Source organism: Euprymna scolopes, chromosome 11 (assembly GCF_053919585.1).
Source record: "Euprymna scolopes isolate OS-2025 chromosome 11, ASM5391958v1, whole genome shotgun sequence".
In the NCBI taxonomy this organism is placed as follows: domain Eukaryota; kingdom Metazoa; phylum Mollusca; class Cephalopoda; order Sepiida; family Sepiolidae; genus Euprymna; species Euprymna scolopes.
The window spans coordinates 109,956,191-109,974,903 of record NC_136492.1 but is presented as its reverse complement, the minus strand read 5'-3'; the positions used below and the strand labels follow the sequence as shown (position 1 = coordinate 109,974,903).

Below are 18,713 nucleotides of genomic sequence, written 5' to 3'. Positions count from 1 at the left end.
TATGTCTGGCATCTGATAGGATGCCCCATCCCCAGCTACAACAAAATAAAATACAATGTATAATACAAAGTTCGAAGAGCATACTCAGACCCTTTGATCTAAAAATGTAAAATATGCACTATGGAAAACATTTCATCTTTGGCTGTAATAAAATTGTAAGAGACGATATCTGATTGGCCTACTAAGTAGTGTTGTTGCCTACGGAATTAGTTGTGCTGAGTTCAATTACCATCATATATTTTATGATCATATTCATAATTGGAGAACCTGCGACCACCAGCCACATGTAAAATAGCACCTTATGTTTAACAAACAAAACACAATGAATCGTATACAAACAAACCAAACCAAAAAAGGGATTTTTTTTTAAATTTCAGAATTTAAAAAAATTTATGAAATAGAAGTGTGTGTGTATATATATATATATGTATGCATATATATATATAATATATATATATATATAAGGTTGTGTTCTCCATTATATAAGCATTGTTTAAATTTTAAAATGAAATATGTATGTTATACATTTAAAAGCCAAATTACAACACAAAGATTTTGTAAAATAAACATTGATTTGTTTAAAATCAATATTTCGACATTCGAATTTTTTTTCCTGTCCATGCCATGTTTAAATGAAAAGAATTTAGTAGTAAAAATCTGTGTTTTAGCATATATCATTTTATAAAGATTATAAAATAAGCTTTTGCAACTAAAAAAAAATACTTTTACTGAAGTTCCTCTTGAAAGATTTCATATTACAATTGATCTAAAATAGTGAAGCACTGTTAAGTCTTTTACAATTATACGCCCCTCACCTCAATAAATTAGAGCATTCAGAACGCATTGCTATAGTAAGAATTGAAATGATAGACTTAGAAAATATTTTCTGCAGTTAAATCCCTTTAGAAGATAGCAATTTGGTTAGATTTTGAAAATCTACAAATTTGTCATTTGTATACAGTTTTAAATTTCATTAAACTTAGATGTGAGAAAAAAAAAAACTTCTAGTAGACGATATAAGCTTCTGTAAGAATATGCATAAAATGTTGGAACAAAATAACTAACACTTATGTTAATTACAACGATACATAGAATTAATGTATTAAATTTCATAAATCAGCTCATAGTTTTCAAGTGATAATGCATGTCAACATGCAAAGATATCTAACCTTTTTTTTTAATAGATAACTATTTTCTCTTCTGAAATGAAAAATATTTTATATCTGATTTTTGTTTTAGAAAACTCGATCAATGTTGGTTTATAATAAAAATTTAATTGCCACAGTAAAATTATAACTAAAACCAAATTGGGTAAGGGTCCATATTAGTTTTAGCATTGAAATTTTAGCTGTCTCAATTTTTTTATTCTAATTGAAAAAAAAAAATTTAAGTTTTTAGGATACAATTTTAAAATGCTTAAATTCCTTTCGTCTTGTTTACTTGATATTTGTAATGTATATCATATTTGCTTAAATAATTTTATTTTCTTTTTACAGGCCACAATTGGAATAGATTTCCTTTCCAAAACAATGTACCTGGAGGATAGAACTGTAAGTAAAGCTTTGTTTTTTTATCATTTAATATATTGTTACTTGTATGTCCATATTATCATTATCACTATATGTATATAAATCACATACTAAAATACTCCATTATAATTATTCTAAATAGCCATAATTTGCAATTAACTGACAATGATGCACCTATCTCCCACTGAGTCACTACCAATCACTGTATGTTGTTTGACACCACCCCCTCCCTCTCTCTCCCAGATAATAAACCCTCCTAATGCACATTAAATTTTACCTCTGATTCCATATTCATCGAGTCATTTGTTTCATTGTATAGTCAAGTTCTAAAACTCCAATGTACTACTTTCCCTGTAAAATGTAATCATAAAATTAATAAAACTTGGATATTTTTCAATATTTAAGTTTTTCTTGGCATTTATGAATCTAGTTACTTTATAATTTTTATAATTCAATAAGTTTAAATACTCTTTAAAAAGTTTTTATCAATTTTTGTTTTTTTATATTTAATCTTAGTAATCAAAATGTCATACGCCTACATGAGATTTTTGATTTAAATGGTTTGTAAAAGAAGTAACATTATTGTATTTGGTTTAACATCTATTTTACACCTTTGCAAGTGTTGGGCAATTTGATTGAATTCAAACACTATCATCATCATCATCATAATCTATTTAATGTCCATCTTAACACGCCGACATATGTTGGCTGGATGTCTTTAAAAAAAAAAAAAAAAAAGCATTTGATAACATAAACAGCATTTTTAGGTAGTAAATTACAGATTGTTTCGACTGTTTTTGTCATTTGATTTGTTTTTTCTTTTAGGTGGGTCTTTTCTGATTCTGCTCTTAAATTAAAAAATTTTTTTTACTTTGGATTCTTATTGCCTGACTCTCTTGACCAAATAACTGGAAGTGTTGCGTACTGCTGCTCTGTCTGTGAGCTTCTCTTTTTAAAAAATTAAAGACACAATACCAAATATATATTTGTATATCACCCCTTATTCACTTTCTCTTTCCAGATAAGGGATAAGTTGTATTACTACTTGTGATGATATTTCCTTTTATTTTGTTTTTTGTTTTATAGTTGCAATAGTTAAAAAATACCATTGTTATTTTCTTATTTCACCGTCTTTCTTCATCACTATAGAAAGAAAGGATTAAAAGAATCAACAGTAGAAAATAACCCTTCTCTTCCCCCTCTCTTTCTATGTTAATAAAGACAGATGATGCAATAATATTAAAATAGCAATCTGGAAAGAGTGGGAAGAGATAGTGGTCAGAAAAACCTGTTTGGATTGTCTTTATTTTTTAAATTGGATTTGCAAGCTTCCCCCCCCCCCCCCCCGATTCCAACAACTAACTTGATGAGTAATTTGTAATGTTTCAAGTTTTTTTTCCAAAAACGTCCTTTTTTTTTAATTTTCTCTCTTGAAAAAGTTTGTAACATATTAACAAAGACTTTTAGCTTTTAAGTCTTCTGTTTTTATTTTTAGTTCACACACACACACACACACACATATATATATATATATATATATATATACTAGCAAAGATACCGGTGGAACTTTGCTGTATGCTTGAGTACCTACTTTACAGGCATCCTTGCAGTAAGTGGATGTTGTAAGAGTCAACTATTGCTTATGTTTTTTAAAACATTTTTAACTACCTCCTGAAGTGACTGAAATCCAACCGTGAACTTTTAAAGCAAATAGGTTATATCAAAGTTGATGCTTATATTGTTACACATGAAAATTGAAACAGTTACAAAGAATCACAATGGTTAACATTTGTTTAATTAGTTAAGGGTGGAGGAAGGTGATCTGATTCAAATTCACAAAGAAGTGACCAGCGCCATGGTGGTGGCCTCCGGGATAGTGAGGAATCCCAACTTCATGTGCACCATCGCTAGGTGGGGAAGTTTATGAAGAGCCACACTAAATATGATCTTGGCCTTGAAACTGGTGCTACCAGATCAGGCTGTCTATTGGCTTCCTGAGACGAAATGCCCCTGCAGAGAGTAAAAACCTCTCAATGGGGCCACCTGTTGGCCGTGGGTGGTGACCCATAATGCCTAGGAAAGGGATCCTGGTGGCTGAGTAACTGATACCTAGGGAAAACAAAGGTATCAGTTGCAACACTCCACTTTGGCCTCGTACTGGGCTATACGGGCGGTTGGACGGGCCCGATCCAATCAATCGGCTGGTCACGTCAAGCTCTAAACCTAACTAACATAACAAGAAAATTCATTCGCACTCCCCACATTTAGACAATAAACAGATTTAGAAAGCGATGGCTCATGGGTCAATCAACTCGCTGGACAAATGGGCTTATCACGGCTGAAAAACAAATATTCTTACTACTGTTAGGGCGAATGAGCCCCCCCCCCAACACCTCCCATATAGGGCTCCGAGGTGGGTGGGGAGCACGAGAGAAGAAAAATTACGAACTACAAAAATGGCCCACTATAAGCCTCAAAAGAAGTCATTCAGAAGTTTCTGATCTGACTAGCTCAGACTCAGAAACTGAAATAAACAAACAAACCTTCCTGAAATTTTTTGTAATAGAAACAATTGAAGGAGAACAGATAACAAAAATGTCTCCTTTCAAAATAGAAAGAATACTATCAAAAGGAATCAAACCAAAAACTGTAAAAAAAAAAAAAAAAAAAAAAAAATGGCACACTGTTAATCGAAATAGCAAACCAGAAACAAGCAACTGAAATTTACAAATGGAAACTTTTCGATGATCGAAAAATAAAAACCTACCCCCACAGAACATTGAACACTAGCAAAGGTGCAATCAGGTGCCCTGAACTAGCCCTGTGCCCCTTAGAAGAAACAAAAAATAATCTTAAAAATCAAAACGTCATTGATATCAAAAGAATTCAGATAAAAACAAGATCCGTCGGAATCATAGACACAAACACTTACATATTAACATTTGATACTCCTCAAATACCTAACAACATAAAAATAGGATATGAAAAAATAAACACTGAAACTTACATACCAAGCCCATTCAGGTGTCACAATTGTCATCGATACGGGCACCATAAAGATCGATGTACATGACCACCAACTTGCATGGGATGCGGAGACAAAGAAACACATACTGATTGTCAAAACGCACCAAAATGCGTCAATTGCCATCAAAATCATAGCGCAAACTCAAAGGAATGCGAAAAATGGAAAAAAGAAAAAGAAACTCTCAGAATAAAATACACCAAAAACATAAGTTTCCAAGAAGCCCGTAAACTAGCAGAAAACACAAAATACTCTGAGATAACAAAAAGAAATACACAGCCTAACCTTGAACCAAATAATAATACAACAAAAACAAATCCCTCAAACATCCAAATTGAAGTATTCATGAAATTACTCAACGAAATAAGAGAACTAATAGAAGACGTCAAAAAAACCATGAAACAAACCATCACAGAAAGTAAAGATTTTTTAAAGAATATAACTGAAATAAAAGTCCCCAAACTAAAACTCTACCACAAAAACTTATTAAACTCCAAACAACAGCATCCATAGAAACAACCCCTACGACAGAAAAAATAAAAAATAAACAGACCCCAAAAGAACCCCACAAGACCGTTACCAATAAAAGCAAAATAAACAGATCCGCTCAACCTCTAGATCAGGACCCCACCACCCAACGCAATCCCTTTCACGATCTGAAACCCGAAACATCCAAGCAAACATCGAAACTATGGACATAGACATAAACACCAACAGTCCAAAACCAGAAAAGGACAAACCATGGCTCATAAAATAATTCAATGGAACATAAGATGAACAAAACCCAACTTTGAAGAAATATTACTCCTTATAAAAACTTTCTGCCCTGCTATAATTGCCCCTACAAGAAACCCACCTAAAAGAAGATAATACAATTAATATAAAACACTACTGCTCATATAACTACATAAACAAGAATTCAAACATAGCTACATTTAGCACTATTTAGAAACAAAAACATCCCACACAGTGAAATAAACCTAAAAACAAACATGCAAGGTGTGGCAATAAGCGCAACATTCCATAAAACAATAACATTCTGTTCACTATACATCCCACCAAATGAAAGAATAAAAGAAACTGAACTAAATGCCCTAATCCAACAACTACCAAAACCATTCATACTAATGGGGGACCTAAACGACCACAACGAACTATGGGGTAGTACAAGAAATGACAAACGTGGTAAAATAATCGAAATGCTACTTAACCAAAATCAATTATGCCTACTCAACACCAAAGAAAATACATATGTACACCCAGCAACAGGCACTCTCTCAACTATTGATTTAGCAATTTGCGACCAAACTCTATTTATGGACTACAACTGGAAAACCCATGATACATGTGGAAGCGACCACTACCCAATTATACTAGAAAACAAAAACCCAGAACCAGACGACAAACCCTCCCGTTGGAATTTAAAAAAGGCAAACTGGGAAAAATTCCAAAACTCCTGCAAATCTAAACTGATACCAGAAGCAAACACCCAGACTGAGGATCACATAATATATTTCAACAATACACTCCTTTCTATTGCAAAAGAAAACATACCAAAAAGTTCTCCCTCTACAAAAGTCAACAAACCATGGTATAACAAAGAATACCAGGAAGCAGTGAGAATGCGATGTGCCAAACTAAGAAAATTTAAAAAGAATCCAACTAAGGAAAACGTAGATCAATTTAAAAACAGCAAAGCAAAAGCAAGAAAAATCACCAAAGAAGCAAAAAGGAACACCTGTAAAAACTTTGTATCAAAAATAAATGAGAACACCAAAATCAAAAAGTATGGGAGATGGTAAGAAAAATATCTGGGAAAAACAAAGACCCAATCAAACACCTTACTTGCAATAACATAAAAATTACTAACAAAGAAAATATTGCAAACAAACTAGCTGAACAATTCTCCATAAACTCCTCATCAAAAAACCAATCAAAGAAATCCCAAACCCTAAAACAGAACGAAGAAAAGAATTAACTTCAAATCAAAAAATGAAGAACATTGCAACCAATCATTCAACAGAACAGAACTAAAAGAGGCAATCCAAAAATCTCATGATACAGCAGTAGGCTCTGACGAAATCCACTATCAATTTCTAAAAAACCTACCAAAACCATCTCTCAACTACCTTCTACAAATATACGACATATGGATGAACAATAACATCCCCCAAAACTGGAAAGAAGCCATAGTAATTCCAATACCTAAACCAAAAAGAGACCATCCAGCTGCGTATGCAAGACCTTCAAAAGGATGGTCAATGAAAGACTAACATGGTATCTTGAAAGCAAAAACCTGATAACAGAATATCAATCAGGCTTCAGGAAAAATAGAAGCCCCATCAACCACCTAATCAGATTAGAAACGTTCATCAGAGAAGCTTTTGCCAGAAAAGAACACCTAATAATCTTTTTCGACCGAGAAAAAGCATATGACACTACTTGGAAATATGGCATTAAAAAAGACTTATATGAACTTGGATTTAGGGGCAGAATGCCAGAATTCATTAGCGATCTCTTAAATAATAGGCACTTCTAAGTAAGATTAGGCAACACACTCTCAGCCCAAAAAGAACAAGAAATGGAGGTACCTCAGGATAGCATCTTATCCGTCACCCTTTTCAACATAAAAATAAATAAAATCATTGAAAACATAAACCTTGGTACTAACTGTGCCCTATACGTGGACAACTTACTCATCTGCTATTGATCAAAATACATAACCACAGCTGAACGAAAACTGCAACTTTGTCTAAATAAAATAAACGAATGGGCCACAGAAAATGGTTTTAAATTCTCAAAAGAAAAAACAAAATGCATCCATTTCTGTAAACTCCAAAGAACTCACCATGATCCCATCCTAAAACTGGATAACAATATCATCCCTGTCGTTGAACAACACAAGTACCTGAGCTTAATATACGACAGGAAACTGGGCTTCATACCTCACATAAAAAATCTAAAAACAAAATGTCATAAGGCCATTAAACTGATCAAAGTCCTAGCCCACACTGACTGAGGCGCTGACAAAACCACACTACTTAAACTATACCGTTCCTTAATAAGATCCAAGCTAGATTATGGATGCTTCATATATGGGGCAACCAGAGAATCATATAAAAGAACTAAACACAATACACCACCAAAGCTTAAGACTGGCTCTCGAAGCTTTCACCACTTCACCAGTGGAAATCCTATACAGTCTAACGAACCTCCACTGACACTTAGACAGAAAAAACTAGCCCTTCAATACTGTTTAAAACTCTCATGTCCATCAAACCCTGCAAACAATTGTTTTCCACCCACAACACACAAACTTCTTCAATGAGAGGGAAAATATTATCAAACCAAGCCTACGTATAAAAGACCTTCTTACAGAAGCCCAAATAGATACCACAGAAATCCATGTTTCCCTCAAACCAAAATCTCCACCTTGGCTAATTAAACAGCTATCGGTAAATTTAAAACTCAAGAATGTAACAAAATCTTCTAAATCCAACACACATCCCCTAACTTATACAAATAACTTCAATAATATATTAGAACAATATCAAAACTGGACACACATCTACACAGATGGCTCCAAAGAACTAAACAAAGCTGGAAGTGCAGCCATATCTAACAACATTATACTACAAAAACGTCTCCCAGACAACTGCTCAATTTTCAGTGCTGAATCAACAGCCATAGACCTAGCTTTAGACATCATCCAAAAAACCAAGTCAAACAAATACTTAATATTATCTGATTTACTTTCAGTCTTAACGTCATTATATAACAAAAACTTGAACAACCCCTTAATCACAAACCTCCTGGAAAGAATCACGTCCCTTTCCAAAAACACTGACATCGTATTCTGCTGGATTCCCAGCCACATAGGACTCAAAGGCAACGAAAAATCTGATACAGCAGCAAAAAAATCTTTAAAAATGAATATCAGCAATACAAAAGTACCTCACACTGATTACAAACCTCTAATCAACAAATACATCACTTCCAAGTGGTAGGAGTCATGGAATGCCTGCAAGAATAACAAACTCCAGCAGGTGAAGCCCAACCTCGGGAAAAGAACGGAGGGCAGGACCTCTAGCTGGGAGAAGACAAGAAGAGAAGAAACAGTAATGACAAGACTTCAAGTAGGACACACCAGGATCACACTCGTACCTGTTAAAAGGCGAAGAGGCCCCATTCTGTGTGTCATGTCATGAGTTTTACACGGAGAAACATATCCTGATAGACTGCGTGGATCTCCAGCAGATACAAATGAGGTACTACCGTGAAGGTAGTCTGAAAGATCTTTTTCACGGAGTGGACCCTGGCAATATCCTGAAATTCCTAAGAGAAACATGATTATATAACAAAATCTAAAATCCTAATAAACAACAAACAAACATAACCAAATAACCACTTCAGAAAAACCTAAAACCCAAATAACAAACAAAATACAACTAAACCTTTCCAGCAAAATCAAATTACCTAATAAACAACAAACAAACATAACAAAATAACCTCCTCAGCATTAAATGACCCACAAAGGTTGATATGCTGGTGAAATAACCCATCCATCCATTTGGCCTTGAAAAATGGTGTGCACAATCCAAAGGTTGGGGACCATCATCATGTAAGGTTCGGTTATGATCGGTCCAGTGTTGTTGGCTGTAGAAGAGTATATATACATAGGTTATGACTTTGACCATAACCTTGAAAAATGATGTGTACCATCCATAGGTAGGGGGCCATCATCATGCCAGGTTTGGTTATGATCAGTCCAATGGTGTGGGCTGAAGGAGAGTTGTAGACACGGACACATTATTTTATTTATTTATGAAATTAAGCCTTTCAGATTTAGAAAACACCTTTTTTTTTGTTTTTGAATACAATTTTTTTTTTTTTTTTTGTAAAAGAAACATGAAGTAAATGTAGTTGTTTTATTTCATGATTTTATTTATGTAGAATGCAATTAAAATAATCAGTGTTAGTATTTCAACTCTACTGATTATCATTAAAAGGAGTAAAGGTTATTTGGTTGCCATAAAAAAAATTTGTCATAACATGAGTTACATCACTTGTGAAAAACTTGTACTTTTTTTTTTAAATATTAGTTTTCATTTACAAATAGTATTTAAAAATTAAACAAATCAAGCATGATGATAAATAAACTAAGATTAAAATTGAATATTATGAAATTTAAAGATAGCAAAACGTTATGGATTTTTACTGATTTATAATATAATTATTCACATTTGCATGGGAGGTATCTCCTTTCACATCTAATTAAAAAAAAATTGAAATTGCTAAATCTGTCACATGAAAAGGGACAGACCCCAGTAACTAAAAGAGCAAACTAGATAAATTTGAAAATGATATTTGGAAAAGGTTAGAATCGAACCCAATAAGAAAAGTTAAAAAAAAGAATGCATATTGAAACCCTAGGAATGTAGAGCGACTGTCATTGTTCTTGGAAATAACTAAATATTATTTATGTCAGAGATAGATATGAACGATGCAGTTTAGAAATAATGTTTAACAAATAGGTTAGATATTGAACAATTCATTTAGGAATTTCTTTGTTTGCCAAGAGTGTGTTTGGACATACATAAGTGAAATCCACGTGAATGAATTTCACGTGTCGACGTCATAAAGAAGGGAATTTCTAATATATTGAGATGTGTTAGAGAGAGCCTTAGAGTCGGAGACTGAGAGTTGATGCCCTCTTGGAGGTGAGAGGGGGTGAAGATAGGACAATGTAATTGTAAAGGCTTGAATCCCTGATCATCATCGCCAGCTGGTATGAATAAAAGGATCATCATTTATATTTGTAACCTGTTTGTCTTCATGTCATCATTCCAACTGAAAGGTAAATGTGTTTTCGTCTATGATCTTGTAAACGAACTTTGTATAACTCCCTCCAAATATTATGTGTCCATCATCATCAAAGAACTATCTCCCTCTGATGTAAAAGAACTGTATAAATGTCTCCCAGTCCGCATTAATAATATGCACAAATAGAATTACGCCACTGTTGGCGCTGTTTATGCCATTATACAAACGACGTTGTTGTTGCTGTATAGTAGTGAACATAAATGTCTCGTCCTTCGATATATATGTCCCCGTTATACTAACTGATATGTTGTCTCAATATGTACCCGACTACACAACCAATTGTCAAAGATGAAATATGAAAGTAATTGAAAATTAACTGATGTAACTAAAGTAAAATAATTCCACTTTACTCATTTCAAAATGAATTGTTCCAAAATTGTCATTCCATTGATTTAACCAGTTTTACAAACATGCTTTTTTTCTAGAAACGTACTTTTTATTAACTAATTTTAATATATGTGAACTGTTACGAGTTTAAATAAAGGAATGGCATTCGTTTTTATTTTTCGAATATTAAATCAATAATTATTTGCACACCGGTTTCTGCTGGATCACTGGAGTTATGCAACATTGAACCTGGTCACTACTAAATGGTGACCATTTGGGACTTCAGGTGCTGTATGTGTTTTCTGCTTATCTCGGCATTGTTTCCAGTCGTCTGAACTCAAAAAGTACCGATTCAGAAGAGGGGTAGTTGGAGATTGCGCAACCTTTGCCTTACAATTACATGCGCAGCTGCTCCTACAGGGGATATCCTTTGTCTTTCGAGACCAAACGGAGGCATCGATTATTTTGCACCAAGAAGAAAAATTTCTTTTTAAAGGATTTGTTCTTACAATAAACCAATGAAAAGGTTCAAACGTTTCTTTCATTTATTTTAAAAAGATTTATCTGATAATTATTTTCTAGAGGAAAGAGATAATATTATTTATATACATATGTTTATCATTTCAACACAAATATCATAAACAATCATTTTTTATATGTTGACATGTATGTACAATTATGTACATGAGTATATTAATTTCCATTTCAAAGGATGGGGGATATTGAAAAAGATTGAATTGAAAATTTTAAATTGTTAAAATGTTTAGAGTGATTCCAGTTTATTTTGAGTAAAAAAATATTTCTTTTTGCAATTTAACTCAAAATGTCAGCTTATAGGCTTTTGTCTGTTGAACTCTGTTTATTTATTTATTTATTTTTTTTTATGAATTATTCTGAAGCAATTCCGAACCTGTGTGCCATTTTCACTAAAAATAAGTAACCAGAGATTACATCAGCATTAAACGAACTGGAAGAGATCCAATGAATCATCTTAATTATATGATGTCTACCCCAACTCTCTCTCTCTCTCTCTCTCTCTCTCTCTCTCTCTCTCTCTCTCTTTAAAGCACTGTTGAATGATTGGTAAGGCAATATGATGAATAAATAATATGGCTGATCAGTTCTTTCCAATATTGTATCACAGTATCTTTTTTAAAAGTAGTTTTTACCAATGCTTGTATAAAATTGCACAAAGATAGACTTGCACCAACTCAACCTGATGTTTGTAAATGAATTAAAGTAAACATAGCTCACTTCTTAAAACTAAGAAGTTGGGGTCAGTATTGAACCTTGAGTAATTTTTTTCATGACAAATTAAGGTTTGTATTAAATAAAAATGGTTTTGAAATTCTTACTGGCTGTAAGGAATAAAAACCCAAACTCTTGAATAAATATGTACTAATTATTTAACTAAATGAGTTGAATGTCATCTACTACAACACCAGCCATAGCAAGTAGTTTTCACCCTGCAAATGCACATTACACACTTAGATGTGAAATACAAACATAAAATATCTTCAGTTCTAAAACATTTGAGACATTATTTTTGTTTAAATATTTTATGAAAACTTACAGACGATTGGTGTGCAAGTGATTAACTTGGATTTTTCAATTGAAGAACTATTAAAAAAAATATTTACGTACTTGTTCTTTAATAGTTCTTCACTTTACGTTTTATGTTTGACAGTATATAAAAAAAATTAATCTCTGTTGATGATCATCTAGGCAGATAATCTGAGCCTGCAACCTTGTTTTCTATTAATTTATTCTTGGGGGAGGAAGAGGGGGATTTTGAAACGAAATTAAAACAAATTTATGATTTGAAATAGATTAAACATTTTAATTAAAGAATGATGTAAAATCAAGAGAACTTGAAAGTTTCATTTTCTTAACTAAAATATTTTAGTGCTTTTTTTTTTTTTATGGAAATACTCCAGACAAGCCATGAGACCACTTCAAGTAAGGAGCTTTAAAAAAAACATCATTTTAATATCAAAAACTAATCAACAATAAGTGTTGGATAGATTCTGACCCAGAAATGCAATTTTTGAAAGAGAATTCTGATCTTATTAGTGGTAAGTGATATTTATTTGTCGCGATAAGCAAATAAATCTGAATCATTTGAATACTTTTTTTTTTTTTTTACACTTCCAAAATATTTTATTAAAACTCCTCAAAATCATAAATCCAAGTAGTGTGCAATAGAAAATTATGTAAATAGTGTGTGTAAAAATAGCACTTTATTGTTTGATAAAATCTTGGCTGTGGCCATTGTTGCTTTTGAAGGCTACAGCATTATTAACATATTGTTTGTGCTCAGATATCTTTGGATGCTGTCGGCTGGAAGATGTCATGCTGACCTTTTTCTTATAACTTACAGTACTGTTCTTGCTTCAGTTCCTTTTGGATTCACATGATAATTTTATCTGAATCATTTTTTAATGCAATTTTTTATCATTTCTTTATTTTTGGTTTTGCTGCAATAGTGTTTATGATTACATTTTCATATTGAATGCATAGTTTAACTTTGAGGGGGTGGGTATTACTGTGATTGGGCATTTAGGGTGCAGCTATATATTCATAAAATTATGAGATATGATTATTTTATGTTTTTGAAATTTTTAGATCAGGATTGATTATTTGGACTACTGTTCTCCTCTTAAGTGTTATTTTCACAATGTTTTTGTTGATGTAACCTCCAACCTTCAGGGGTATCTTGTCGAACTTGGGAATCTGCAGTTTTTTGAACGGAACCCATTATTTAATCCATTGGAATAGTATACTCTTGTTTCATCAGTTATGACTGAATAGAAATCCTAAGTAATTTACAATTGTATTTTTAATTGTTGCTGCATTGAGGATTCAACCTTTAACAGAGTGTAAATGTACAACTGAATTTTACGGAGTACTCTGTCCGTGACACCACGGGGTTGCAAGTGTAAATAACGCAAGATGAGAACAGTAGTTCAAAGAATCCAAATAATACAGGTGATTATTTTACTCTTTTTGCTTTGATTTATTCCAAACAAAGCACATTGCCAATGAAATGTGACTACTGCGAATGAGGGGGCAGGCACCCTAAGTGAGGAGTTATATAAAAAAATGTTCACATTACATTTAAATTTGTGTAAGAGCATATTCCATTGAAGTACTGGTAAAACAAACACAGGTGCAACATGACAGCGATGGGATGATTTGGAGCCTGGATGGATGGTAATTTTGTACAGATAATAGGATATGGGCAAGTGTGAGAAGTTTTTTAGTATGGTAGAGGGAGCCTTTTCTTGCAGCAGCTTTCTAAATATCTTCAATGTATTTGTTCAAATTCATGTTACCTGTGAATGTTAAGCCTAGGAGTTTAAATGCTTGACTCTTGGGTGCTATTAGTCATCACAAACAATGGTCGAAAAAAAGTTTCTTATATGTATTAAAGAGAGGAGCTTTGCCTTAGTAGCATTAAATGTTACTATCTATGTTTCCATTCGACTACAGATGGGAGATCATTTTCTAAGGATTCAGCCGTTGCTTTGGATATGTATGCATTTGTTTTACCCACATGTCGAAAATAGAGAATGGTATCAGCAAATGTGTTCATCTCCAACAGAAAAACAGGAAGGTCGGTTATAAAAACCGAAAACAATAATAGTTCAAGGATTGGCCCCTGAGGTACACCTGCACTAATGTCATGTTTAGGTGTATGGCTATTGAGGACAACCTGAATCCTTCTTTTGGTTAGGAAGCATTTAATTATATTCATCCAGTAATACCACGCAAATTAATTTTCATAACAATACTTTGAGGCCAGGCTGTCAAAGGCTTCAGGTATATTAAGTGTAATCGCCCTAGTTTCACCTGTCATGTCCATAGTACATGCATTAAGAGATGACCTTTAGGATATCCACAGTAGAATGTGTTTTCCTAATCCCATACTGATGGTGAGAAAGGAGTTCAGCATTAATGAGGTGATGAAAAATCGCTAGATTGATTAAAAATTCAACAATTTTAGCAGAGAACGGGAGTAGACAAAAATGTTGAAGGTCTTTCACCAGAATTCTTGACCACTGGTAGCACAGAGGCAATTTTCCAGCTATCAGGGAAGCAAGATTCCGCATGGTATTTCTTGAAGAGTTTGATGTTTTCTTTATTATTATTATAACAGGGATAAGATGGGGACATACTTTAGGGGTGTCAAGGGTTTTTATGATATTCCAGACATGGAAAGGAGTCATGATCAGATTAAATGTGATTTTGGTTCACAAGGGGAAGAAATGGTTTATGAAGTTCAATGTGAGCTGGACAAATAGTTCAGCCTTTCCAGTTGCTATATAAATGGCATCATTGTGGTTGTATAGCGGGGAATTGCTGATTGACCATTATTCATCATACTGTATATCGTAGATTTTCCAGAAATCGTGAGTTCCTAATTTTTGTGACTCTATGCATTTTCTGATCATCTCAATATACCTACTCTTAGCTCCTGCTATTACTATGTCAATGTAGATTCAATTATTACACATTGAATTGTTTTTTAAATCAAAAATTTAATAGTACAAAGTAAAACAGAAAATTTTAAATCTCATGTAAAAGAATTTAATTTTTTGTTTTAACTTTTTTTTCACTCCAAACAAGGCATAGTGCCACTTGGATATAAGGGGCTACTATTGGGACCAATTCGATAGGGATACTATGTAGCGAGTTGAGTAACCAGATGTTTGCTTGCATTACACTTGAACTTCTGCATGTCTGTACAGTCAGGGAAGCAGGGACTCCAGAAGAAATTCTAAAGTCTATCAGTTTGGGAGAAGAACATCCTGGAAAATCTCATCAGTATTTAAAAATTCAGGTTATTGTCTTCTCCCTCTCAATATAGACCAATAAGTTTCCTGTGCGTCATGAGTAAATTACTGGAATCTGTGTTAAATAGAGAATAAGTCAACCACCTCAGCAAAAATAACCTTAGTGACATGCAATATGGTTTCTGTTCTGCTAGATCTACAGCAAATGTGCTTACGGTTATCTCTTAGGATTAGCGAGTCTCTCAACGGGGGCTTCCTTTCTAGGGCAATTGCTCTTGATATATCAAAGGCCTTTGATAGGGTATGGTATAAAGATCTTTTTCACAAGATCTCCAGCTATGGTATAACTGGAAATGTCTTCTCAGTTATTAAATCATTTCTCTCTGATAGGCTCATAAGAGTAGTGGTTGATGGGCAGACATCAGAAGCTCATAGTTTTAATGTTGGAGTCCCTTAGGAGTCCATCCTGGGTCCAACTCTTCCTGATCTACATCAATGATCGTCCAAATCACATCCTTAGATCATTCATAGACCTTTATGCTAACGACACTGCCATCTATGGTAGCACATCAAAGGCCATAAATGACAAACTTCTGGCTCTCGTCTTGGGGAGTATCCATGTTTTGACAAGCTTCTTGCCTTGACCTTCATTCCTGATCTGAAATGGAGCATGTACATAAAATCCATTGCCACGGTCGCTGGAAAAATGGTGGGGTCCTTCTATCAATCCAATAGATATCTCACTGCTGATGGAATTCTCTACCTATATAAGAGCCAGGTACGTTCAAGGATAGAGTACTGTTACCACATCTGGGCAGGAGCTGCTAGAAAGACCTTATCTTGCCTTGACAGAGTTCAGAATAGACTTCGTAGCCTAGCTTCCCTGCAACCTCTTTCTCACAGAAGAGATGTTGCGAGTTTGTCTCTGCTTTATCGTTATTTTCATGGCAAATGCTCATCTGAGCTCCAATCTATGATCCCTCTCACCAAACTTTCACGAGAAATACTCGTCTAGCTGAAAACACTGTCAATAATTTCCCCCACTCTTTATCTGTGTCTAAACCTAACCGTATATTCCATGAACAAAGCTTTTTTCTTAGAACTGCTCATCTGTGGAACTCTTTCGTTTGCCTGCTTTCCAGCTGATTACAATATGGTCGTCTTCAAGTCCAACATAAACAAGTTCTTGATGAGCCGTTCCCCTTAAGTAATCCAATTTACCAAATTTACACTACTAACAATTACGTCATTGTCCGATTGACCATCTTACACTCATTAACCCTTATCCTCAAGTGGCCTCTGAGCCTTGATAAGTGGTGACTCCTATATAAAAAAGAAAAACTATTAGAATAGAAGGCTTTCTGGCATCTAAGGATCTCTACAATGTAAGGGTGAGATTTTGCAGCTTGTCAGGTTAGTTGGGTGTATTCACGTCAAGGAAGATACAAATGCCTTGATTTCATCGGAGCCCATTCCATTAAAGTACTTTTAAAACGGGCACAGACATGCAGTATTTTGGCGATGGGACAGGGGTTGGAGTTTGGTTGATAGTGCGGGATCTATTAGGTTGAAGACTCTTTTTGGACCTTGTCTTAAGAGCAAGAAACTAGTGTCAGGTGTATCAGCAATATTCCATGTATGAACAAATCAAAAGAGTCTGTCGAGATATAAGATACTCTCAGATGTGAGCTACTTTCTAGTACAGTAGGGAGAGCCCACCTTCTTCACAGCAACCCTGATAATGTTCTCAATGTATTTGTTCCAATTCATGTTTCCTGTGAATGTTAAGTCAAGACGTCTGAAGGAAGTGTTTTCAGGTAGTGTATTATTAGTTATGGCAATCAGTGATTGAGAAGATTTCTTGTAATTGTTAAAAGAAAGAAGCTTAGTCTTGGCAGCATTAAATGTTACCATCTATTCACGTCCCCATTCTAGTACAGACTAGAGGTCTTTCTGTAAGGCTCCAGTTATTGCCTGAGATATTACAAAATTAAGTCCATCAGAATGCATTTCAGATTCTTTTATTAAAAAAAAAAGTCAGCAATTTGTAACATGTAGTCATCCTACACATCTTGATTAAGTCTGCTTTTTCCTATCTACACACATTATGAAATTTTTTACATGTGTTGTATATTTTGGTGTATTGTAAGCTCTAATAGATCCTGCGATCTTTTTATAAGTAATTTATGTAATTCTTTGGAGTTTTATGTGGAAAAACAATGAAAAGACTAATAATATTTTTTACGACTTTGCTTTTTCTTATTTTTTAAATTTCCTATTAAACAAGTCAGCCATTTTAATCTTTTGTAAATAGTTGAAAAAGAAAAGATGGTTTACTTTGTGACCTTTTGAAATGCGAGTGAAAAATTAGAAGCATTTAAACTGTTAAATAGAAAGTAATTCCTGGTTTTAAAATTGTTAGCAAATTCTCATGTATTAAGAGTGAAAGTTTTGAAAGCCATTTACATCCAATAATTTTATAAAGATTAAAACATTGCCTTTATATTAGTTACCGTTTTGTAACAATTTGGTTCAATTAATAATTTAATGACCAAACAACACCCTAATATTTAAATTTAACTTTTAAAGTCCTGTTTGAAAGAAAAAAAAATCATCTTACAGATATTTTTTAAGCTAAAAAAAAATAAAAGCAAGAGTTCCAAGTAATGCTGGGTAAGTACAGCTAGTTAAAAAAAAAAAAAAAAAAAAATTTTCTGTGTATCAATGAAGGGATTTTTTTTTTTTTTTTTTTTTTAGCAGATAAAAGGAGAAGGTGTTTTGTTACACGTATGCGTATTAGTACTTGTTCAGTTGGAAAAACATGACCGCCAGTAAAAGCATATTGGATAATAAATGTCTTAATATCAAGAAAACCACTTGTCTGTTTCAAATTTAAATGTGATATTCGTTTACAGCATACCCAAAAACCAGTAAAAGTAGTCAATTTAACTGTGAATGCGGAGTTGGTGCTAAAGTAAAAAAAAAAAAAAAAAAAAAAAAAAAAAAATACCAATTTAACTTTTAAAATCCTGTTTGAAAGAAAAAAAACAATTAAATAAACCATCTTACAGATAAACTTTTAATCATCAGCTTCAGCAAGAATATATATATATATATATATATATATATATATATATATATATATATATATGT

The 18,713-nt window shown here is 33.4% G+C and overlaps 1 protein-coding gene across 3 annotated transcripts in view; it reads left to right on the top strand.

Annotated features, from left to right (window-relative positions):
* Window positions 1–18,713, top strand: part of LOC145288070 (ras-related protein Rab6) — a 309,805-nt gene that overhangs the window by 203,359 nt on the left and 87,733 nt on the right. For all 3 annotated transcript variants that reach the window (XM_080136126.1, XM_080136125.1, XM_080136128.1), the window contains exon 3: window positions 1,497–1,550. In XM_080136126.1, the coding sequence (XP_079992252.1) occupies window positions 1,497–1,550 (54 nt within the window). The remainder of the gene's footprint in view (window positions 1–1,496; window positions 1,551–18,713) is intronic.